Source organism: Pristis pectinata, chromosome 18 (genome assembly GCF_009764475.1).
Source record: "Pristis pectinata isolate sPriPec2 chromosome 18, sPriPec2.1.pri, whole genome shotgun sequence".
Taxonomy (NCBI): Eukaryota; Metazoa; Chordata; class Chondrichthyes; order Rhinopristiformes; family Pristidae; genus Pristis; species Pristis pectinata.
The window spans coordinates 34,119,432-34,144,365 of NC_067422.1; the positions used below are offsets into that span (position 1 = coordinate 34,119,432).

General features: G+C 38.2%; 1 protein-coding gene across 3 annotated transcripts in view; it reads left to right on the forward strand.

The window, feature by feature from the left end:
- The window catches only part of mprip (myosin phosphatase Rho interacting protein), a 269,104-nt gene that overhangs the window by 220,387 nt on the left and 23,783 nt on the right, over positions 1 to 24,934 (forward strand). For 2 of the 3 annotated variants that reach the window (XM_052032879.1, XM_052032878.1), the window contains exons 16-18: positions 10,713 to 14,432; positions 19,767 to 19,914; positions 24,214 to 24,331. In XM_052032879.1, the coding sequence (XP_051888839.1) occupies positions 10,713 to 14,432; positions 19,767 to 19,914; positions 24,214 to 24,331 (3,986 nt within the window). The remainder of the gene's footprint in view (positions 1 to 10,712; positions 14,433 to 19,766; positions 19,915 to 24,213; positions 24,332 to 24,934) is intronic. The other variant, XM_052032880.1, reaches the window with a different exon arrangement.

Genomic DNA, 24,934 nt, shown 5'->3' on the forward strand with positions numbered 1-24,934 from the left:
TTTACTTTCATTGCCATTCCTGGCTGAGATTCTATGAATACAAATTATTTTTTAACACAGAAACAAGGAATTCTGTCCATATGGTCCAAGCTGGGGACTCCTCAATATGTGTCTTTTTGAATAGTCTGTAATTGAGACCATTGTTTGATTCTGCAAACCTTGTAATTTTCTAATAATTGTTTATTTATGGGTCACTCGAAATGGAAAAGCGGAAATGTTTTCTCCAGGTTATTTGACTTGAGGTAGTGTAGGTTGGTATAAAATGCTAATTTTTTCTTGGTCTGCAACTGATTAATCAGTTTTTAAATCATTTTTAATACAGGTAAAACTGTTTAGACTATAATGTTCACATTGGATGACTTCTGATCCTTTCATGCGCACTTCACGGTAGAAGTGTTCACTCTCACTTAAAAATTCATTTACTAAAAATGATCAAAATTATTTCTTTTGAGATTTTCACGAAAAACTTTACATAAATACACAGGACTAATTACCTTATTAGGAATGATTGGAGATTTTCTTGGATCACTACTGTCATTTAAGGTAGTTCTCCCATAAGTGGAATGGGACAATAACCTGAGTCGTCTTCTGGCCTCAACACTCCACCAGTTTAATTCCTTAGCGGTCAACAGTGGTTTAAACAAAAATAATTTTAAACACAGATCTTTAAGTTGTAATTCTTTTAAGTATTTTGTTTAATGTATTCCTTGACCCCAATTTCTTCCCAAATTGAAAATGATTTCCTTGTTCCTTCATAGAATTGTATTGTGAAACTTTGCTGTCTTGTTTCAGCTGTTTCATGTTGCTGTCACGTTCTGATTCCCTTCCTGATTTATTACTGCTTTTGCCTTTGAGGGTTGGATCCAATGGTATTTTCACCTACATTTGATCTGTACAAGACTGTAAAGGTGCAGTGCATATTGGAGTAAAGAATCTGTGCTCAATTCATTGATGAGCTTTTGAGTTTAGTTGTAGAGCCAGCCCTGGCATGCTGGAGCAGGAGAGAGGTTAATTTGTATTTAGTTAATTAGCAGTTGTCCAAGACAATATTGCAAAGGATCTCAACCCACGTGAGTTTTTTGTTATCTGGGAGACTCAATGTGGCAAACCTCCTTGAATGTGCCTTTAAGGTAAGGGAAATATTGCTCAGTTTTTTTTCCTTTCATTTTTGTAGGGAGGATTGATTTAAGTTAAATAAAGCTCTTACTTGCTCATTGTGTCCCCCTTCTCCAAAGATGATTTACCATTCATCCTTCTGATGACTGTTTGAAAAATCATAAAATATTATGGACTTAAACCCTCACTGATTATAAATCCAGTTCAGTCCATAAGATCACCTGTTATCTTTAATTTTGTGTTGATTTTTTTTTCTCCTTGCTGTTGATGATATGTTGGTTAAGTTGGAAATAGTAGGCAGTCAAGAATTACGAAAGGTGCTTCTTTGGTCAAATCAAAAGTGATAGACTTAACTATATGGACCCAGTTTGAATTGTTATTTAATGCTACCAGAGGTTTGGCTCAGAAACAATTTTTTGATCTGCGATTTAGTCATTTAAAATGTATCAAAGCCATTCTTCCAATGAGAAGGATACCAATCCCATAAAATTTGCTTTTATTATCTTCATCTAGGTTGGGCAAGTTATTTCATATTAATTCAGGCCTTTGAGGGAGCTTTCTATCAAATGATGCACTTTCACTGAGATTTCACGGTTGGTGCACAGCCAAGTGTGGAATTTCACACTGGGCAGCCACAACATTGAAAGATGCACAATGTAAATGAATAGCCTTCAGTAGCCAGCGCAGAGGGGGTAATTCCATTGTCAGTTAAACTCAGTGATTAACTCACTGTAAATGAGTTAGATTTTATGCACACAATTTAACTACCATTGTATTTTTTCTCTAGAGAAATTACTCATTTCGTTGGGTGAACACACTGCAGTTTTCATTTCTACCATACTTTAAACAGACTCTATTTTCTGAGTAAATTTATTTTAGTTGCCTTACAATAGACTTGCCTCCAACTCGTTAACTGACGTCAATAAATAATGTTTACATAAATCACAAGAATAGTTTTTGAGTAGATCATCATTTTTTGTTTGCATGTGAGTAACAGTACTGAAGCTTCATTGATCAGGAATGCAAGCCAGTTGAGGGCCAGAGCAAGGGCTGCAGTTCACCCTAGAATGTACAATAAGTACATCCACCCTGCTGACATAGAGGCAGAGAGAACTGTAGCTACAAACTGCCTGTGGGAGGAACTCAGTGGTCTGAGCAGCATCTGTAGAGGGGAGGAATTGTCAATGTTTTGGGTTGACAGTTGTGTTCACAGAGAGAACTCTGCTGTCTGAAGAACTTCTTTGTGTATTTATTTTGAATACAATAGATTTCTATTCTTGGGCCTGCTCTGTTTCTCATTTCCATGCTGACCCCTGCAGTATCACATGAGTCACGGCTCCACATGTAAATTGATGACAGCTGACTCTACCTCAGCACCACGACCCTTGACTTTTCCGCCTGTCACTAAATTGTCAGACTGGATGAACTGTTATTTTCATCAGCTAAATTTTGGGAAGGCCAAAGCTGTTGACTCATTTCCCTGGCTGCTGACTCCACTGCTTACCCAAACATCTGACTGAAACAAGCCCTAAGCATTCACAACTCCTTTGTCAAACTTGATCTTGAAATGAGCATCAGACTACTTAGCTCTGCCAATATCCATCCTATCTCTTAACACTGCCAGTTTCCTTCTCTCTTGTGTCACCCACCTCAGCGACTGCCTCTGTACATCTGCTATTGAAAGCCTCTGGTATCCTTAGAAATGACTATTCTAAAGTATGAAATTGTGTCCAAGTGGATGATCCATATTGCTCTCCCTCCCCACCATCTCTGAAAACTGTCTTCGCTGATTTACTCCATATAATATCAAGAAATGGCTGTGAGCACAAAAATGAGAGGATCTGAAAACATTCTGGGTGAAATGCTAAAGAATTGTGCTAAATAACTGGCAGCTACAATGTTGGGATCCATTTGACAAATGAGAATTTATCTGGGTGTGTCCTGTCCACAAAAAGTGAAACAAATTCAGTCCAACTAAACTTGAAAAAAGATGAGAGTTGTTGATTTGCAGAGCAGTTTTCAATAAGACCATTGCTGATCTTTCACCTCTCTTCCACTTTATTGCACTTATCCCTTGATTTCCAATGGACTTCAGAAATCTATTGATCTCCACCTTGACTACATAGCCCTCTCGCAGAGAGAATTCCAAACTTTCAGAAACCTAATTTGAAGTGTTTCTTCTTGACCACAACTTAGATGGTTGACCCCAGATCCTGAGACACTCTACTCTAGTTATGCTCTCTCCAGCCAAGGGAGAGCATAACTAGGGTAGAGTGTCTCTCGGTATTAACCCTGTTAAACCCCATCAGAATTTTATGGTGAATGAAATTACTTGTCATTTTTATAAACTACAGAGCATAGGCACGTTCTCTCTGACCATTTGTCACATTCTTTTCTGTTTTTCTGTATGTTCAAAGTGAATGATTTTGCATTTGCTGTATTCCAACTGTCACTTTGCCACTTATTTCAGCCCCTTGACATAGCTGGGTGTTCCTCAGGGCTGTGTCTATGACACAATTATCTTAAGCTATTCCATAAAAAGGAATGCCTAACTTTATTTGTAACCTGGAAAATATTAAGGCAAGGACTTATAAATGGCAAAAAAAAATGTACATATTGTACATGCCAACAAGACAAAGTCAAACCACGTGTATGTGATTTTCGGTGACATTATGTTTCTTCTGCCGTTGACCAGCAACTTAACTGGGGTGACTTGCTTCATGCCCACCATCTGCATGCTACTATATCATGGAATATTTTCCATTTGTCAGGATGAATGTAACTTCCAACAACATTGAAAGGATGACATTATCCATGCCAAACAGCCTGTTTGAACTGCAAGCAATCTACCACCCTAAGCTTTTACCCTGTCCACCACAAGGCTGCAGTGTGTACCATGTGCAAACTGTACTATGGTAACGACATCTCCCAAACCAAGAACCCCTCTGGAAGGATGAAGGCAGCAGGTACATGGAATGCTGCAGGTTCTCATGTGACTTGGAGGTTTATCACTCATCCATCGTTGAAACTAGATCTGAATGTAGGAACACCCTATCCAACAGCACTTGTGGGAAGACCTTCATCACAAGGTATCCAATAGTTCAGGAAGATGGGTCATAGAGTACTGCACCACAGGAACGGGCCCTTTGGCCCATCTAGTCCGTGCTGACCTGATCTTCTGCCCAGTCCCATCTACCTGCTCCCAGATCATATCCCTCCAAACTCCTCCCATCCATGTATCTATCCAAACTTCTCTTAAATGTTACAATTGAAGCAGCTTCTACCACTTCCGCTGGCAGCTCGTTCCACACTCGCACCACCCTCTGAGTGAAGAAGTTTCCCCTTGGATTCCCCTTAAATATTTCACCTTTCACCCTAAACCTATGACTTCCAGTTCTATTCTCATCCAACCCAAGGGAAAAAAGCCTGCATGCATTTACCTGGTCTATACCCCTCATAATTTTGTATACCTCGATAAGATCTTTCCTCCTCCTCCTGCGCTTCAGGGAATAAAGTCCTAACTTATTCAACCTTTCCCTATAACTCAGATCCTCATATCCTGGCAATATCCTTGTAAATTTTCTCTGCAGTCTTTCAAGCTTATTGCTACCTTTCCTGTAGGTAGGTTACCAGAACTCCACACAATACTCTAAATTCAGCCTCACCAATGCCTTGTACGACTTCAACATAACATCCCAACTCCTGTACTCAGTGCCCTGATTTATGAAGGCCAATGGGCCAAAAGCTCTCTTCACGACCCTATTTACCTGTGATGCCACTTTCAAGGAATTATGGATCTGTATTTCCAGGTCCCTTTGTCCTACCGCTCACCTCAGAACCCTACCAATCACTCTGTGAGTCTTACCCTGGTTTGTCCTCCCAAAGTGCAATACCTCACGCTTGTCTGCATTAAATGCCATCTGCCATTTTTCAACCTATTTTCCTAGCTGATCAAGATCACACTGCAAGCTTTGATGTTCTTCCTCACTATAAATTTGCTGATCCAGTTTACCACATTGTCATCTAAATCATTAATATAGACGACAAACAATAACGGACCCAGCACTGATCCCTACAGCACACCACTAGTCACAGGTCTCCAGTCAGAGAGACAATCATCTACTACCACTCTCTGGCTTGTCCCGCTAAACCAATGTTGAATCCTATTGACTACTTCATCCTGAATGCCAAGCAACTTAACCTTCTGGACCAGCCTCCCATGTGGGACTTTGTCAAAGGTTCAGCAACCTTCTTGGTAACCTCAAAGTTCTATAAGATTGGTTAGACATGACCTACCACACACAAAGCCATGTTGACTATCCCTAATCAGGCCCTGTCTATCCAAATACTTGTATGTCCTGTTCCTTAGAATATCTTCCAATAATTTACCCATGATTGACATCAGGCTCACTGGCCTATAATTTCCTGGCTTATTCTTAGAGCCTTTCTTGAACAACGGAATAACATTAGCTATCCTTGAGTCCTCTGGCACGTCACCCGTGGCTAAGGATATTTTAAGTATCTCTGCCAGGGCCCCTGCAATTTCTGCACTAACGTCCCACAAGGTCGGAGGGGACACTTTGTCCTGGGGATTTACCTTCATTCACTTCAAGACAGCCAGCGCTTCCTCTCTGTAATCTGGATACGGTCCATGACCTGACTACTCTTTTGCCTCAGGTCTGTCTCCAGAGTAAATATGGATGTAAAAAATTCATTTAAAATCTTCCCCCATCTCTTTCGGCTCCATGTATAGATGACCATGCTGATCTTCAAGAGGACCAATTTTGTCCCTTGCTACCCTTTTGCTCTGAACATAGCTATAGATACCCTTGGGATTCTCTTTCACCTTGTCTGCCAGAGCAACTTCATGTCTTCTTTTTATTTTTGCCCTCCTGATTTCTCTCTCAAGTGTTTTTCTGCATTTCTTATACTCCTCAAGCGCTTCATTTGATACTAACCGCCTGTAACTGATATGCGCCGCCTTTTTCTTTTCCAGGGCCCCAATATCCCTCGATAACCAAGGTTCCCTAAACGTGCTAGCCTTGCCTTTTATTTTAACAGGAACAAACAGATTCTGTACTCTCAATATCTCACTTTTGAAAGCCTTCCACTTACCAAGCATCTCTTTGGAAAATAGCCTATCCAAATCCACGCCTGCCAGATCCCTTTTGATGCCATCAAAATTGGCCTTACTCCAGTTTAGAATCTTAACCCAAGGACCAGTCCTATCCTTCTCCATGATTATCTTGAAACTAATGGAATTATGATCAGGAGATCCAAATTGTTCCCCCCACACACTTCTGTCACCTGCCCTGTCTCATTCCCTAAGGAGAGATCCAGTATCATGCTCTTTCTAGTTGGGACCTCTACATATTGATTAAGGAAACTTTCCTGAACACATTTGACAAACTCTATCCCATCCAATTCCTTTATAGTGTGGGAGTCCCAGTCAATATATGGAAAGTTTAAAATCACCTACTATCACAACCTTGTATTACTTGTAACTGTCAGCTATCTCTCAAATAACTTGCCAGCCATTTCCTAAGGATAGTTAGGATAGCCAACTAGTGGCAGCTCCCATCACCTGCAAATCAGTTTTTAAGAAGTCATCTGTTATGATATTCTAGTATATGTCAGCAAAGGGTATGGGTAACTGATTCATCACTCTTTGAATTTATGTTGGCAAATCTATACTGCCGTTAGCTTTCCAGTTTCTATTATAATTTTTTTTTACTATTGGCAAAGATAGAATTTTGTTCTATTTGATATGACCAAAGAAATGCATGTCCATTCATTTACTCAAGATCAGGGTGCCATTCATGAAACGTCTCATTCTGCTCGAGTAACAAGCCTCAACCTTAATCAAAAAAGATGCATCAGCAAACCTCAGTCCTGAAGACTCGTGTTACTGTTCAATTCCACAAGTGCAAGCTCTTCTTCTGTGTCTCGTCTGTTTTCCACGTGTAAGCTGAGATGGTCACCAACCTATTATCCCCTATAAACCATGCCAGGTCTGCACATTGTGAGAGTGAAACCTAATTTTATGTTTAGCACATACGAGTCTCCAGGAGGAAAATACTGTAGCAAAAAGGAACGTGAAAATTTAAATGAATAATTTATACTTCCGATTTTATATAATAGCTTGCTTATGATTTTAAGTGACTAAATCATTAATTTTAGTTTTGTGTATGTGTTGTATGAGGAGAATTTTGCCCACGTTGATGAATTGATTGTTGAACACTGGAGAAGCAAGTTTCTGGCATAGAGGGAATAGTTATTTTTGATGGTAAGTGATAGGTGAACAAAGGTTACCAATGCTCTTTCTTTATATTTTAAATTGGCATTTAGTAGTTCGAAGATCACGGTATTTATTTGAGGAACAGAAAGGTGGTTTGAAGCAGAGATAAGCTGGATAGGGGATAATGAAGCTCTGTATTTATCCCACGATCAGTGTAAGAAAACAAAGTTAAGCAATATGGTGGTATTCTTTACAGCCATAAATTTTCAAATTATATTTTTAAGATCTTTTTCATATTTTGCCATATGAACTTTATTGAGTCAATGTTGTGAGAATAAGGAATGTGGAACAGTGAAATAAATTGGAAAAATATCTGTCAAAACTGTGCTGATGGTATATTGAATGATGGAGATGAGCAATCCATTCAGGTGTAACTTTGTCAATATTTCCATTATGTACCATGTACTTAATGTAACTCATTGTCGCTTCAGTACCTCACAAACCCAAGACCTCTGCCATCTAGAAGGATGATGGCAGTAGGTACATGGAATGCTGCAAGTTCTCTTCAAATCATGCACCTGACTTGCAAGGATGAAGGAAAAAAATGTGCTTGAGATCTGAAATACCCTCAACATGTAGTCCTCTTAGAGTATCTCACTACTTTATTAATATTAAATTTCTACTGTCTGCTGAACACCAGGCTCAAGAACATGGTGGGTTAACCAGAAAATAGCTTGATCAAGCAACCCAATGTCACAATATAAATTCCATCTGTGTCTTTCTCTAAGGAGATTTTCTAATTTTATTAGCCTAATTTTATTAGCCTATAACTCTATCTGGCCCTATCAATGGCTTTGATTCTTTGACATATTAAACTAGAAATTGCTTAGCTGTTTTTAATGGTGATAAATCAGCATTCTGGATTATTCTATTGCTATTTTTAAGTACCATGAAGATTGCAATCATCAGTTGTAGAATTCCCAGAACTGTGTTCTTGGATTTCCTAGTATAACTCTATGCTTTATCAGTTTCACTGGCACTAGTGTATTGATCCATTTCAAGATCATGCAACTACCAGAACTCAGCCTTGAAGCTGTGACTCAGGAGCCACCTCTCAAACAGACGTACTGCATTAAAAGCAATTCAAGAGACCTTCGAAGCTATGACCAGTGTTTCTGGTAGGAAGTTGCCAGGGAGGTCTCTATAAGGAATGTGATTTATGAATGCAGACACTTTGGGGAAGCCTACAACACAAACAAATCCCATGCCCATCTGAACTTCTCTCATGGGTTTAAGGGAAAAGAGATGAAGTTTTGTCTGTTTGAGCCTAGAGCTGGGGTGACCTCCTTAACACAGCATTAAGCAACAAGCTGTTACTTGTAGTAAAGATCTGTAGCAACACCTGGGATGATTCAGGGGTTAGGAAACAGAATAACTGTGACCTTGCCTTCAACAACCAAAGCAGTTCAGACCCTCTTGAGAGCCTACATTTGAGATCATAGTTGGTCAAGGATCTCACTGAGAGCAAAGAATGCAGTTGTGGTCCTTTATATAGCATAGTTTCAGGAAAATAAAGTTAGCGAAAGCTGGTTGTTTTTGTGAGTGAATAAGATTTGTTGTTTTTCAGAGCAGGGAAGTTAAGGATACTGGAGCTGAATTTTGCACCACTGTAGACATCCATTCAAGAGAGGTTTACACTAAGGACAAAAAATTCTAGTGCTGACAGAAAAACTGAAAGAAACTAGAGTTAAATTTCCCACCAGGTGCTGAGAGGCCCAGAACTGGATCGAACATTGCTCAAGCCCAGGTTAAGCCTATTTTCAATTGCTTAACATTTTTTTGGAATTGTGCAAAGGAATTTCTTGGCCACTGTTTCTTCTGCTTTCTAACATAGTTCCCCCCATTCAAGCTTTCCCCCTATTCAAGCTTTCCCCCTTGACTCCACATTACACACTTCATTCTACAATTACCCATTTATTCCATTCTACAATTACCATTTCAAAAAAGCAGTTGTATTTCTTTATAAGTGCTTGTTATCCTTCAGCTGACTGAAGTGATGCATTATCTGAACATACCTGAACCATATAAATTTATAATATTAATTATTAACATTTATTTAAAGTGTAGGTAAAATATTGTTTAATTTGTAAATCAAGTTTTTTTAAGTAAATCCTAAAGATGTACCATTATCAAATTATATCAATGTTTGACTGAAATTGTCGCTTGAGCCTAAGGAACAGCAATTCCCTGATAAACCATTTGTACGAAAGCTAGGAAAGGACTATAACTGAGTTGATGTACTGTGTGACTTGTATGAGGTGATATTAGAAAGTTTGAAATTGTTTTAATTCTAGTTGTTTTTGATTATTTCATTTTTGTACCTTGGTGAATTTGTACCCATTTCCACTTTCCCAACATGCTTTCATGGAGTGATAACTGCTGCCACTGCATTTTGCACGAGGTACAATGGTGCAGCTATGTTAAACTAGCATTAATTTTGAACATGAGAATAAATGAATCACCTATCTTTAACTTGTGAAATGAGGGGACAACGATTAAGATTATTTCAGTGTTTTGTTGCTTTCCTATTCACTGTATTTTAACTTGCTGTGAATTATTCTACGGTAGTTTGAACAAAATAGGTTTGCAGACATCTACTTAAATCTTTGCTAGAGACATCCAATTCTTTGAATGTTCCTCACTGGTTGCCTGTATGTTGTTAGCTATTCTGATTTCCACCAACCAGAAGCAGTATAGTTATTCCAGCTGATAGTATAGCTAATGTATAATCACGTGGTACCACATCAGAAAGAGACGAGTGGGAGGGACAAGGATATAAACTGTTTGAGAGTTTTGAAGCACAAGCTTTGAAGGCTTGAACGTGTCTAAGCTACAAGTCAGGGCTATATTAAAGAATTTTTTTAGTCGGTCTTCAGAGGATCCTACGGTTAAAAGCACTAGATTTCATTATAAATAGAAAAATTCCCTGCCTGTATGTTGATTATTGTATGCTAACCATGCATTGATAGTACTTCCCTCCTCACCAATAATGCTAACATTTCATATGCATGTTTTCTAAGATACTAATCTTATTCTGACTTCATTAGTGCAGAATGCTCTTTGCTTATTTTTGCTTAATTTTTGCAACCAATAGTTAATAGTTTGGCATTTATCATACTTAAAATGTAATTTTCTTCCCTGAGTAATGCTGAAGTTATCAAATCTACATGAAGAAAAATATTTGCAAACAAATAATTGTTTTAAATCTCCATTATTGGGACTGAGAAGCAAAAATTAAACAGTTTATTCAAAAATCTTTTACATCTGTGTTAACCACTGTCTGGTCCCCTTTTCTAAGCTGGAGCCACCTTTGGCAAGTTCTAACGCCTGGCAACAGCTACAGAAGCTGAACCAGGACCTGCAAGCTGAGCTGGAAGTTCAACGACAAAAACAGGAGGTGGCTAATACACAAGCCCAGAGCCAAAAAAAGAGCTACCAGGATGCCAAGGAGCTCTTAAGACAGCAAGAGGCGAAAATGCAAAATCTTCAGGCCAGACTGGACATTTCTTTGTCAGAGGTAGCCATTAATGAACAGTCATTATCCAAAGCACAAAATGAGTTGAGACTTGAACGTCAGAAGTACAAAGAACAAGCTGATGAGTATGAGAGAAAATTAAGTATGTTCAGCACCAAGCTGTGTGAGAGTGAAGAGAAACTTAGAGAAGTAGAGGGATTGCTTCTCGAAAAGACTCAAAGTTTTAGGGATCTAGAAAGGCAAGTGGCTCTTCAGGACAACTATCAGCGAGAAGTGAAGCGGCTGCAAGATCATCTGGAAGAAGCATGCAGTCGGCTGCACAGCAGTGAACAGGAAGTTATTCTGAGTGAAGAACGTTTTAAGAAACAGTATGAAGGTCTGAAAGAAAAGTATGAAAAGGAAAAAGAGCTCTTGTCGCACAATGTACAGGAAGCTGAAGATAAGATCAGAGAATATGAAGATCGCCTACAGACTCTTGAGGCTCAATTAGAGAGAGTTCAAAAAGAAAAACTGGCCACTTCCTTCAAAAGCAGTGAGATGGTGAGGCAAATGGAAGAACATGTTGAGATGAGTGAGGGGACAGTTAAGCGGCTTACCCATGATGTAGACATCTTGTCAACTGAGAATGAACGGTTAAATCAGCGCTATCAGGAAATAGTTAATCAGTTGACAGAAGCTGACAGAGAAGTTGAAGGGCTGAAGTTAGAACTAGTAAAGGATCGAGAAAGGTATCAAGATCTGAATGAAGATTTTGAAAAGGCTGTTCAAGAGGTGAATACACTGAAAAATGAAGTAGAAGAAACCAATTTTAAAATGATATCAATTAAGAAATCCTATGAGAGAGAATTGGAAAAGAAAAATAAGGACTTCAATGAGGCTTTAATCAAGCTAGAAGCTTTGGGCACCAGCTTGGAGGAGACTGAGAAGAAACTGCAGCTTAAGGAGGCCACACTTAAAGGCCTTGGTTGGCAAATGCCAACAGACATTGATATGTTTCTAGAGAAAGAAAAAGAGCTTCATATCAAGTTAGAAGAAGCAGAAGCTAGGTTAGCTGAACAGAACATGAATCTGCAGATAACTGAAGCCAATTATAAGGGTCTTCTTTCCCAAAAAAACAAACTTCAATCAGATTTGGAAATTTTAAAGAAACAAAATGAACATATAACAAAAAGTAGTCTTTCAACAGTTGAAAATGTTCTTCAATGCCCCACCACTTGGTCTGAACCAGAGGGAGACCAGAGCGCACACAATTCTAGTCTGCAGCTTTCTGAAGAATTGATGGCAAGGCTTCAGCATTTGGATGGGCAAGTGACAGTACTGACTGGTTCAGTAGTTCAAGCATTTTCCGAAAGTTGGTTTTCAGGGCTACCATCCTCTGAGAATACTGAAAGTTCATGTGACTCAACAGTAGTGAATAGTTGCATTACAAACCTGAAAAAATGCTTGACAATTGTATGCACACTTGAAACTAAATTATTCGTAGCAGAACAAAACATTAAAAAGGAAGCTGTTTGTCCTTTAGATACAAGACTCCATTGCGATGCTAAAAACCACGAAGGACTATTGGATCCTGGAGTTCATCCAAAAGGGCAGGGGTTAGAGATCCAACCGTTAACATATTCTTTGTCTGAATATTTCTCCGGTTCAAATATCAAACATAATGTACTGGTCCAGGCTGAATTCCAGTCACTGCAAGCAAAACTGCTTCATTTGCATCACGTTTTGGAAAGTTTACAACAGAAAATTGGTCAACTTGCACAAGAATGGGATATGGGAGAACATGGACAATTGCGTGAATTAGTTCGTGCATTAGGAGGTTCAGTACAATACTTGCAATGTATGGAAGAAGATTTAGCCAGAAAAAATAGAGTATTTTTTGGTGATGAATCTTTAAGAGATTACTTAACAGAGGAGGAAAAACTGAAATACTTAGCTGACAAACTTTCACTTGAAGCAACAGCACTTAACAATATAGCCCATGCTTTGCAGAATTCAGACTCCAGTGTGAAAAATACTTTCGATGAAATTAGAAAACAGAGTGAAAATGTTACTATGCCTTTGGTTTCTATGGATGATGTCAGTACTCAAATTGGGCATGCTGTTCTTAACAAAATATTTATAGAAGGAGAGTTTTGGGCAAATATGCCTAAAATTCAGGAAAACAAGATATCAGATACTGAAGAGCAAATGAGCAAGCCCATCAGCAGTTATCTAAATATGATGGCAGACAGTAGCTTAATAAAAGGTGAAATATTGTTCTGGGCCCATAATGTTTTGGAAGTTTCAAAAGAAAAGCTGCAGCAACTGAAAGCACAGTACACGAAAATACATCATAGAAGCCAGAACTGTGAACAGATGCTCAGGAATGTTGTAGCTGCTTATGGCACTTGCCGGCTTGATGAACTGATCAAAGAAATTCGGAATGAATTGAATAAAGATGAAGAAGAAGAATCATTGCTTTCCTGTTCTCAAGCTTGTAGACTACCATCAACATCTAATTCTGCTGACCAGGACTTTGAACTTTGTGTAAGGACAGAGTTAGTGCAGCAAATTAAGAAAAATGCTTGCTTGTTGAAGGAAATGTCGCACTGTATTCAATCAGGTGCAGATGATGAATTGGGCCTTCTGGCCAGAAAGTTTGTTCACAGTGTGGATTGCATACCCACATTAAGCATGCATTGTAATGCAAAAGATATCTGGCCTTTTCTGCTACAAGATGCAATGATGCAAGCTGAATTGTCATATGTAATCTCCAAGATACAGTTAAAACATGATGTTGTGCAAAGTGGGGATAAACAATTGAGAGTGGACACTTTAGAAATGGAGCACTCAAACTCCATTACTTCATTGCAGGGTATGGATGTAGCTGAATTGAAGAAACAAAAAGAAGAACAGGATATTAAGTTTAAAAAATTCAAAGGGGACCTCGCAGAGTTTAAACAGTCGGATACTTCAGAATCAGGTGCTGCTGCTTGGACAACTCATATCCATATTGAGGGAGAACCAATTGACTCACTGGACAAGGCAATTGAACTTCAGGACATGGCAGCAAGGCATAAAAAAGAACTACGTGAAGTGCGAGAAGCATATGAAGCTGAGGTGGAGAAATTGAAAAGGGAAATAGCAAGAGCTGGGGAAACATTAAGGCTGAAAACAGAAGAAAATGTGAAGGAAATAGATTCATTGACTATTTGCATGGAGAACTTAAAGGAAAAGCACGTTGAGGAACTGAAGAGACGAGGGGAAGAATTTAAAATGGAGAAGAGAGAACTGGATAAAAAATGTGCTAGGGTAAAAGAAGAGCTTACACGAGAAATTGAAGCTTTAAAAGAATGTAGAGATCCTAAAGAATTGGACCTAGTAAGTGATCTGCAGAAATCAACTGACCCATACAGGAAAACGGCAAGTGAGATACATTCCATGGCCCTGCTTAGAAATCGTATACAAGAGCTGGAGTCCCAGATAGATGCCATGAAAAATAAGATTGAAGCCAGTCCAACAAATCTGCGTGAGAAATATGAAAAGGACCTGGAGAATCTCAAGGTGTCCATGTATTTAATACTGAATAGTAACTGCATGTTGGCTTGTAGCATTCCACCTTGCTGTCAGCAGTTAGCTTATGTTTGTGTTCTGTTATGTGTCTCAATCTGCATGGCAGATAGAATTGCATGATTTGCTATTGGACTGGGCAAAGTCCTGAAGAGTACACTTTCTAAATTTTAGGGGAGTGGTGGAAGGGGACAGATCCTGCAGTTGACAAATATGCTGAATAAATAAGAAACTGGTTGCATTATATTTGCATGAAAGAACTGATATCGAAGCTGTCCAGTTTTGAGCCAAGAGCTTGCACCCAGAAAAAGTACCTAAAATTTGCCCAGTTCTTCTGTGTCTATCTTTTTGAGTTTACTGTGTGCTCTTATGCAATTTTTTTTCAAATGCAGTAGAACCCATTTATCTGCTGTGCCTCTGAAGTAGATTTGGTTGAGTTATCAGAAAGGCATTAAAGATTTTAGTATTGTTCAATATGGCATTTTAAAAATTCTAGTGTATCTCCTAAAATCAAAGTATTAGAATATCTTTTCCTAATGTATAAACCATTATGATTTTGTCTACTGTTCTTGTCCAGCCTTTGGCATTAAAAGATTTTATTCATCACTTAAACTTCATTGATTAGGCCAGTTTGACTTTGAGTAAATTTGTCAACGTGTAAAACCTTTACAAAGATTTACAAAAGTCTCTAATTACTCCTGCTTTAACATTTTTTTTAATTACTTCTTTATTTTAATAAGATTAAATTTCCTGTTGTTAACATTTTATTGATGTATTCGGGTTCATTTTGATAAGTAATTTGTATTTCTGGTGGAACAGTGGGTTCAATTGCATTTGATTAAAAGCATCCCTTCACAGGAATCAAGCTGCGCTTGGCAATGTAAGTTGGTGACTGTGTTACCTTCAGTGTTTGACCTAATGCTATGCAATTAATATGTGAATCTCCCTTTCTTTTCCTTTCTCTTTCAGCTGGCTACATATCTCTATCGCACCTTTTGAGACATTAATAAACTAACAACTTATTTTGTTTACCAAGTGATGTCATAAAGATCCTTATGTTATCATATTTTCTACGCAAGAAAAGGTCTCATTTCACATTGATTGTTGAACGTTTTAAGTTGTCCCTAGAAACAATGTGGCTTGGGTAACTTGAGGTGATTATCTCAGTCAAGGCTCTTTTTTGACTGCAGACAGTCAAATCAAACCAGCACGTGCAAGGGAACATTTTTCTTCATGACAATGTTAAAAGTTAAAATATCATGTAAACAAAGTTGGTCCCCAATTCAAATCCTGATTATGTGGTGTAAGGAGGTACACTATTACGGATGCTGAACTTAGATAGTGGAAGAGAAAATTTCATGGACCTCACTTCTAATGGCTCTCATTTGACCCCTTGTAGCAGTGTGTGGATGATTGAATCAGTGTGCTGTCATCAGTGCTGTCATCAGGACTATTAGAGGGTGTCTAGGACTTCTGGACTTGATACCACCAAAAAGTCAATGCTATATATTTGCATGTGTGCTTGTGTGTGAGTTTGAGCGGGTGGAGTTGGTGGGAGGGAGTGGGTATGAGAGCATTGGAAGCTGATGAATTTCAGAAAATGCACTAAGCATAATTATTGAGCTTTATAATGGCAGAAATTACAAATGCACAAAGGAGTTTATTTTGGGATTAAAATTCAGTGGTTACCAACTATTAAAGGAAGCATTTTAAACTCTTATAAAAAGAGGTGTTGGCTTCACTATTTCTATTTTTAAGAGCATGCAGACATTCAAATTAGAAACAAGATTGCATCAGCTGGCCATTCAAGCCTTCTCTGCTATTTAAGATCATTTAAACTCAACTCCACCTTCCCATTCTTCCTTGATGAGCTTTCATCCCTTGCTTATACTTGTCTGCCTTAAATTCAAGTGCTCTGCTTCCATTGCCCTATCAGGAAGAATGTTCCAAAGGCGCTCAATCTTCTGAATTTAAAAAAAATGCCTCACTTCTCTCTTAAGCAGGGCACTCTTTTGTTTTTACACAGTGACCCCCAGTTCTAAATCCCACCCCCTCCCCCCCAACCCTGTCAGGACCCCTCAGGAGCTTGTATGTTTGTATCAGGTTCCCCCTCCCAAACTCCTGCAAACACCAGTGTAATCTGTCCAACTTTCCTTCATTAGAAACCCTACCCATTTCAGTTATTGGTCTCATAAACCTTCTCTGAGCTCCTTGCAGCAAAGATACATCCTTAAGTGAGACAAAACTGTACACAGTTCTCTAGATGTGGTCTCACCAATTTACAAGACAACTGAAGCATTGCCTTTCTATTTTCATATTCAATTCCCCTTGCAGTAAACAGTAACATTTGCTAGCTTTCATAATTACTTACTGTATACCTGCATATTGGCTTTTTGCAAATTATGCACTTGGGGCACCCAGATCCCTCTGCATCTCAGAACTCTGTAGTCTCATCATTTAGGTAATGTGCTTTTATATTTTACCTGCTAAGATGGACAATTTCACATCTTCCTACATTTTACTCCATTTGCCAAATTTGCCTACTCACTTAACCTGTCTATATCTCTTTGGCACCTCTTTTAAATTTGTAGCATACACAGAATGTATTATGAAAATTGAAACCTGTGCAAGATGATATCCAAGAAGCAGCTATTGCATATGAAAGTATTTTTGATTGTTGAGGTATTGATTTTTTTTTGTATTAAAAATGTCAAACAGCTTACCCTGATTCTTACTGTAATCAGTGGAATCATTGCAATATTTTTCTGGTTATAACTTGGACCAGTTGAAAAGCTGATCTGTTGGGAATGCAGCAAGATCTCCAGCTGACAGCATCTCTCCTAAGGTCAGTCAATTACCAGGCTGTTCCAAAGTCACAACATTTATTCTAATAAATGGATCTGCTGTATGCTGCAGAGAACTCTTTCCCTTCAGAATACCGGCCAATAGTTGGGAAAGTGAAATGAGTATGTGTGGGTAAAAAATCTAAATGGAGAATCATTTTTTTTAAATCTCGAAAGCCTTTATATCACCTTTAATAAATTTATATTGCTAGTGATTTCTGATGAATATTTGTAGTGCTTGGTTTCACAACTTTACAGCACTGCATGTCTTTATATGAAGAAGAGATGATGTGTCTTTTAACACCCAATACTGTCCTAGGGTGAAATTCAGACAAGAATTTTCCATAGTTGTTTATCCATTGTCCTTTGAAGTAAGGCGTTATGCATCAGTTATTTTAGAAGAAATGGAGTACAGAATCCAAATTTTGTATGGGAAGGAAATGACCCAGTAGTGCAAACGGTGCATTGTTACAAAGGCAGTCATGTACTCAGGGAACTGCAAGATTTAAATTGCATGAACTTATTTGACCCACATGCAACATCTGTTCTAACATTACCAGGAATAGAAGAGATATGAGAATGGAAAGCAAATAATATTTTTTCTTTCTCTCCTAGAGTATTGTGTGTATTAAAGCAATAGATCAAAATTAATAAATTACCAGTCCAATTGGGATTCACTTGCAGCAATAACACATGTCCTACGTACATGTATAGGAAACAACATCACTTCTCATTCGGTGATTTTTTTTTGGGGGGGGGCACAGGGGCCTTTCGGGAAAAGAAAATTTATTGGGCTTGGGATTATTTTTACTTAGAAATTAGCATGTGCAGTAATTCTCAGATTTTCTTTTCTGCTTAGTTAGCCATTAATGTTAGGAAGTAGCAAAACTGTGTGAAAATACAAAGTACAGTTATTCATTAATAATTATAAGATTGAGTATAGTAAAATCTAACTGGAAAGATTTTAATACTAGTAATAGCCCCATTATACAACATTTTAGCAATGGAAAGGCATACTTCATTTAACTGATTGCCCAGATAATTCCACGTTACCATGAGGAAACCCTTGCAAAATCCAGGCTATTGTCTCATGGGAAATGTCATTGTTAAATTCCTCTGGAATATACAACATCAGTTATCTCAAAATGTTAATGGGAACCAAACTGTCTGTCCTGCAGTTCATTGGAGTCCAGTCTCTTTTAATTAGAGCAAGTTAGTGATTTACATAAATTCCCATTTTGGAGGGATTTTTTATTTAAGATGTTCTGAATACTAGTTTAGGCAAATGCTGTTTTTTGGGCCTGGAGTACTTGTTTTTAAATTGCATTTGATATACAAGGAAGTCATTTCATTTAGTCTGAAATGTGTGGTGAGTGTGGGAAAAGTAAAGCTCAATCTCTTTTTGTGTACTTCCTGATGGACAATATTGTCAGAAACATGAGCAACTTCCATCCTTTAGCTGGTGTCTAGTGCACTGAAACTTTAATTTAGTTCCAGATTTGTGTTGATTAGCACCTACCAGGAGCAACAATTGGATTGATACCTGTGTCATCATCTGTACTCAGATTAGGAATATTAAGGCATGAATGGCCATTTGGTGTGAAATCTCACACCAATTATGGTCTGCCATTTTTAAACATGGGCAGGAAGGAAAGAGGAATAAGGAATAAAAGTGGTCAATGAAACTCCAGGAACAGTGAAATAAAAACTTGAGGCAAAAGCCAAAGAATGATATTGTATGATGCGCATTAACAGCATGTCACATAAGGAATACAAGCTTTTGCACAAACTAAACCTCACACATTGTGCCGTCAGTCTTTTAAGGTTGTGCATCTATGTAAATGTTAGTATATCATTCCATATGAAAGATTTGTTTGAAATGTCTCCAATAATACTTACAGAACATAAATTCCTTCCAATGTGCATCTAGTATGATGCTGTTCAGCACACAGCTCTTTGTTCTTTATAGAACCAGTCAGTGGTGGTTTTGTTTAGTGAAATTATGGACATTGGGAGCTTGATTAAAAATTGGCAACATGGCATTAGCTAATGACTGGTTATCAATGAAAGTTTATGTTTGACCCACTTCTGGAGGATTTGAATCAGAGACCCAACCATAAAAAGACAGACTTTGAACATTGGAATAAATGTTGCAGTTGGTGCAGTTTGTAGCAGCAGATTGTAAATCTGTGATACTATTACCAGAGTGCTGCTTCCATGGTATTACTGAGACCTTGTTATTCTGCATATTTTATTAAAAAGATAACCTCCCGTTGACTTTTACTAATTAAGATAATCAGGCAGAAAACATGTAGATGTAAAGCGCTTTTTAATCAGACTCGTACTAAATAAAAGACAATTTTAAAAGGATCCCATAAATTTTGGCTAGTGCAGCATCAATGCAATAACTCGTTATTACCAATACCATTTAAGTGCATTTGGGGAAAAAATGCTCAGAGTTAATATTTTCCCCTTTATGTTCTAGGCTACATGTGAACGTGGGTTTTCTGCTATGGAAGAATCACATCAAAAGGTAATAGAGGAACTCCACCGGCAGCATCAACGAGAGCTGGAGAGCCTAAAGGAAGACAAAGAGCGGCTGCTAGCTGAAGAGACAGCTGCCACCATCTCTGGTAGGTGAAAGTAGATGAGAAGAGTATGAATGACTGGAATCTGCACTGATTAAAAAAAAAATTGGTGGATGATTAATATTATGATGAAATATACTCAGGAATACCTTCATGCCATGCCTTTTCCATTAATGTGTGAAAAATTCCAAACATCACCATTGCACGTTACAAACTTCAATACTTAGAGCAGGAACATTGATATTAAATAGAAAAAAAGTGCTGGGAATACTCAGATCAGGCAAGGTCTGTTGTGAGAAGTAGAGCTAATATTTACAGATCAACTTGTGGGGTAGAACTTGCTATCATGTCAGAAGATTATATTCATCAGAACTGATAATAGTTAGAAATCAAATAAATTGCAGAGAAGAGGAAATAGTGGAGAATAAGAAGGCAGTGCCAGCAATAAGGTGGAGACCAAGAGAGCATAAACCATACAAGTGGTGATACAAGTTGCATAGTAGAATTCTAAAAGGGGAGAAGTTAAATATTGGTGTTGCTTAATTTCCCCATTGTAAGTAGGAAGTAAAATCACATATTTGATGCTCATTATTTGAACAGTACATCTCCAGATTGCTTGAGGAAAGGCAATAAGTATAGGGTATTTTTTGAGAATCCAGGTCAGAGAATAAAATTGGAAACTGCACAATGGTTAAGAGAGTCAGAGAGAGGTACAGCAAGGAAACGGGCCCTTCAGCCCACTGAGTCTGCACAACCATCAACCACCCATTTGCACTTCTTTAATCCCCACTTTTTTTTTAAATTCTTACCACATTTTCTTTAACTCGCCCCAGGTTCTACCACTCACCTACACACTAGAGACAATTTGCAGTGCCCAATTAACCTACCAACCTGCACGTCTTTGGAATGTGGATGGAAACCTGAGCACCTAGAGAGAACCCAAAATAGAAACCAAAACTGCTGGAAATAATCAGCAGGCCAGAGCGCATCTGTGGGAAGAGAAACATTTCAGGTTGACAAAGGGTCTTTTGGCATTTTCTGTTTTTATTTTGGATTTCCAGCATCTGCAGTTCTTTGAATTTTCACTTACCGGAGGAAACTTGTGCGGTCACAGGGAGCATATGAAAACTCCACACAGACAGCACAATCAGGATTGAACCCAGTCACTGAGGCAGTGACTCTAATAGCTGCATCACTGTGCTGCCCCTAAGGACTGTATGGTATAGTATCTCTTTCATGAGTAGTCTGGTGACAACTTGTTTTTGAGGCACCATATAAGGTTGACAAAGCTTTATCCTGGGTGTTCTTAGCAGTAGAACGTCCTCCAGACTTGTAGCCTATGTATGTCATTTGCTTTACTATATAATACAATTCTAATCCACTTGAAATAGCAAACCACAAAGTGTGCCAAAGGCATTACCTTTATAATGTAATTTAGTAGAAAAGGTTAGTGTGATTTGCCAGGTGTGTTTGATTATTATGGATGGTGCAAGTGCCAGGTAAATGCCAGCCTTTGTTGTGTGTTCTATTCTTCAGGGTATGGCTTGAATGTAGTCTTCTAACATGGAAGCAAGTTCTACCCTACAAGTTGAAATTACTAGCATAATAAGATGACTGGATGACCAAAATAATAATTCTAAAGGCTACATTTTTAACACCAGGTCAGTTGCACTGAACACTGTGCAAGGCTGGGAAAATCTGATTCTCCCAAACAAATGTTCTATTTCCAGCTCAGTCGTAGCCAGAAATCCATGGCAAAATTTGACTGAAATGCCAAACAGAAATTCTCTGTAAAACTATAACACTATATTTGGCATAAATTATGTAGGTAGTGTAGCGGTCGCTACCGCGATGTGAAGACAAGACACTAGTCGAAGGGTTTCAGAACAAGAACTGGTTTATTTTCCCGCCTTGCGTGGGCCTTTTAAGAGAGACTGTTCCCGTCCACTCAAAACAGCAATGACATACACGCTACGTCATCAAACCTTTCCTGCGCGTGGGCTCTCCCTGTCGCTCGGGGAAGACGAAGGCCCAACACCATCTTGGGCCTTGCTGCTCCGACGACGCGCGACCCGACCGCCGAGCCGGTTCGCTTGCTCGGACGGTGAGTCGCTACAGTAGCTTAGATTTTTTTTTACAGTTCTACAGCATTGTGTGCAGTGGGCAAACAATAAAAGAAGAAAAGTAAAGCCCTGATTTTAGTGTCGGAACTTTTTGTCCATAAATGCTATCCGAGTATGACCAGTGGGGCTCCATAGATCACTTCACAACTAAGTATTTCCCATAACTTGCATACGTCACTAGTTATTGTTACACATTGTTCACATAAAGAATTTATCTATCTAAAGAAGAGAATGGGTCTTTCCAAGTTTCCATGCCCATAACACATAAATCATCATAGAAAACAGCTGGGTTTCATGAACTATATTGTTATACTGTGCGGGTGCTTCTTGACAGAGCATTCTAAGTATGTATTGCGGGATATTATAGGGGGAAAATAGAACCTGGGTTCTACAAGGTTTAAATTGTGACATTTAAGAAGACTGGATAACCTGGCTGTTGTAAGAATCGAGGTGGTATGAAATGTACAGGATCTTTGTTCAGGTACAGTTCAAAATAAGCCAAGTGATATGTAAGTCAATGACTGTGTCCTACATTGTAGGCATAAAGTCATTTAACTAAAATGGAAGCTTTTATCTTAGTAAATGAACAAGAGAGTTTGCTGATGTCCATGAAGTTATAATAATGAGATGTAGCTGCAGTTGTGAAATTCTGCCTTGGGTTTTGGAAGCATTTATTTCCAATAGAGTTCAACCTTTTGGCTTGTATTCTGTAACCACATTTTCTCACTGATCTTTCAATGTTATAACCTCTATGGAAATGATATCCTTTAGGGTTATGTGGAGTTGCAAACAAATGTGGGAACACTTCTAGTGCAATCATAACTGCATCCTAGTTGTTTTTCCCACTGGTCTTCCATCTGCTAGAAAAAAATCTGCTTAAAAAATGATAACGTTGACCATTAAATTTGCATTCTACAAAAATATAATGAAGTTCTGCCAGCTACCCTTTTCATTGAATAATCATGGAAATGTTGGTTGTTTCCAGTTGAAATGATTCTACATCAGTTTTTAATTTAACTGAAATTTTCACATTAGCTGATCAATAAGGTCAGGTTCAAATCCATTCTAATAAATGCCTATATTGGAGGGTTTGAGTTGTAAAGAGAGATTGGACGGGCTAGGATGGTTTTCACTAGAGTGAAGGAAGCTGAGGAGTCACTTTAGAGTTTTATAAAATTATATGCGGCATAGATAGGGTAGATAGTCACAGTTTTTTTTACAAGGTCAGGGGAGTCTAAAACTAGAAGGCATAGGTTTAAGGTGAGAGGGGAAAGATTTAAAGGGGATCTGAGGGTTTTTTTATTCAAGATGGTAGGTATATGGAATGAGCTGGTAGAGGCAGGTACAATTACAGTGTTCAAAAGACATTGGGACATGTACGTGGAAAGGAAAGGTTTAGAGAAATTTGGGTCAAATGCAGGCAAATGGCATTAGAATAGATAGGCAATTTGGTCAGCATGGACCAACCATAATGTACAGGTACAGAAACTTCTGTGACTCAACATTAACCATTCAGAAGAGAATTTTTCAGGTAAATTGGAAGGATAAAAGATAAGTGCCCATCTCTCTGCAAAAGAGACTTTAAACTGCTGAACACTTAAAAAAAAAATGTGCTTGAAGATTGCTGACCTTTGGAGTGCTGGCACTCAAACCACTTTCTCTCCATTTTCCTGAAAATTTAGGAATTGTTACACTTCCTAGTCTCCCTCATCTTCTCTTAACAGCACTGCAGACTTTTCAGCACTTATCTTGCCTCTAGTAGTTCAGTCTTTGATATGGCCTGTGCTAAGGCACTGGTTCGTCTATATTTTTTTAAAAGATTTTTTTAAAACTGATTTTATTTCTTCATAATGTAAGGTTATCAATGGTAGATTTCAGTGTAGAAAATTAGACTAATAATATATGTGATTAAAATAAACGTATTAAAATTAATTGCGACAGTTTAACAGTATTTGTAGTCTTGGTGGAAATGAGTGTTGATGGTCAGTGCTGACTCAGTGGGCCGAAGGGCTCGTTTCGTGCTGTATGAATCAATGATTGTAAGTGGGGGTAGGTAATAGAATGTCACATCAACTCTCTCCAAAGACTTGACTTCATGATGCAGATTGCTGCCATCTGCTAGGAAAAGCAGTAAAAGAAGTTTAATTTTTTTTTATCCTTTTGGTATTCTCTCCTGTAGATTTTCAGACTTGCAGTTTTGAAATCTGATTTTTTTAAATAGCCATTGAAGCAATGAAGAATGCACACCGCCTGGAACTTGACCGTGAACTGGAAAGGATACGGAAATCTCAAAACAGTAACGTAAATGCAGACCTTGATGAAATATGCAAACAGCACGAGTAAGTACAAGATGAATAGTTTTGACTAAGACAGCCGAAACTCAATCTTGGCCGTGCTTTGGCTGAGTCATTTTCCTGGAGGTTATCCATTTATAGGCATTTTCATTCCAGATGTATCTTAGAAGTGGTACTGTATTTCTTAAATAGTGTCAAAGAATTCATATTTATTACCTGGCTATTAGTGACATGCTGTTTAACATGGTCTTACTCTGAGACATTATTATACAGTATATACAAAATAAAATAGGAAAGACTATTGCCTTTCACCCAATCATCTCTAATTGCACATACTTAGTTTTGAAGCTTTTGTTAATATTTATAATACTGTGTTAGAGTTTATGATGTACTCCTATCAATGTTTAACTCTGTTGGCTGAAGAGAAGGACCAGCAATGGTAGAGGGCTTTATTTATGGTGAAGCAGCTAACCTGATTAGTTCACTATTTAGGTGGGTGCAGTTGATCTTTGCTAATCAAAGTACTAACCAGCAACTGATTTTCCATACTTTCAGTCAATTGCTAAGATGCATTGCTGCTTCAGTGATAGACTTGGTTACGTTGTTGGTATGAAGCTAAGTCCTCGAAGTCTGAGGCACCCTCTTAAT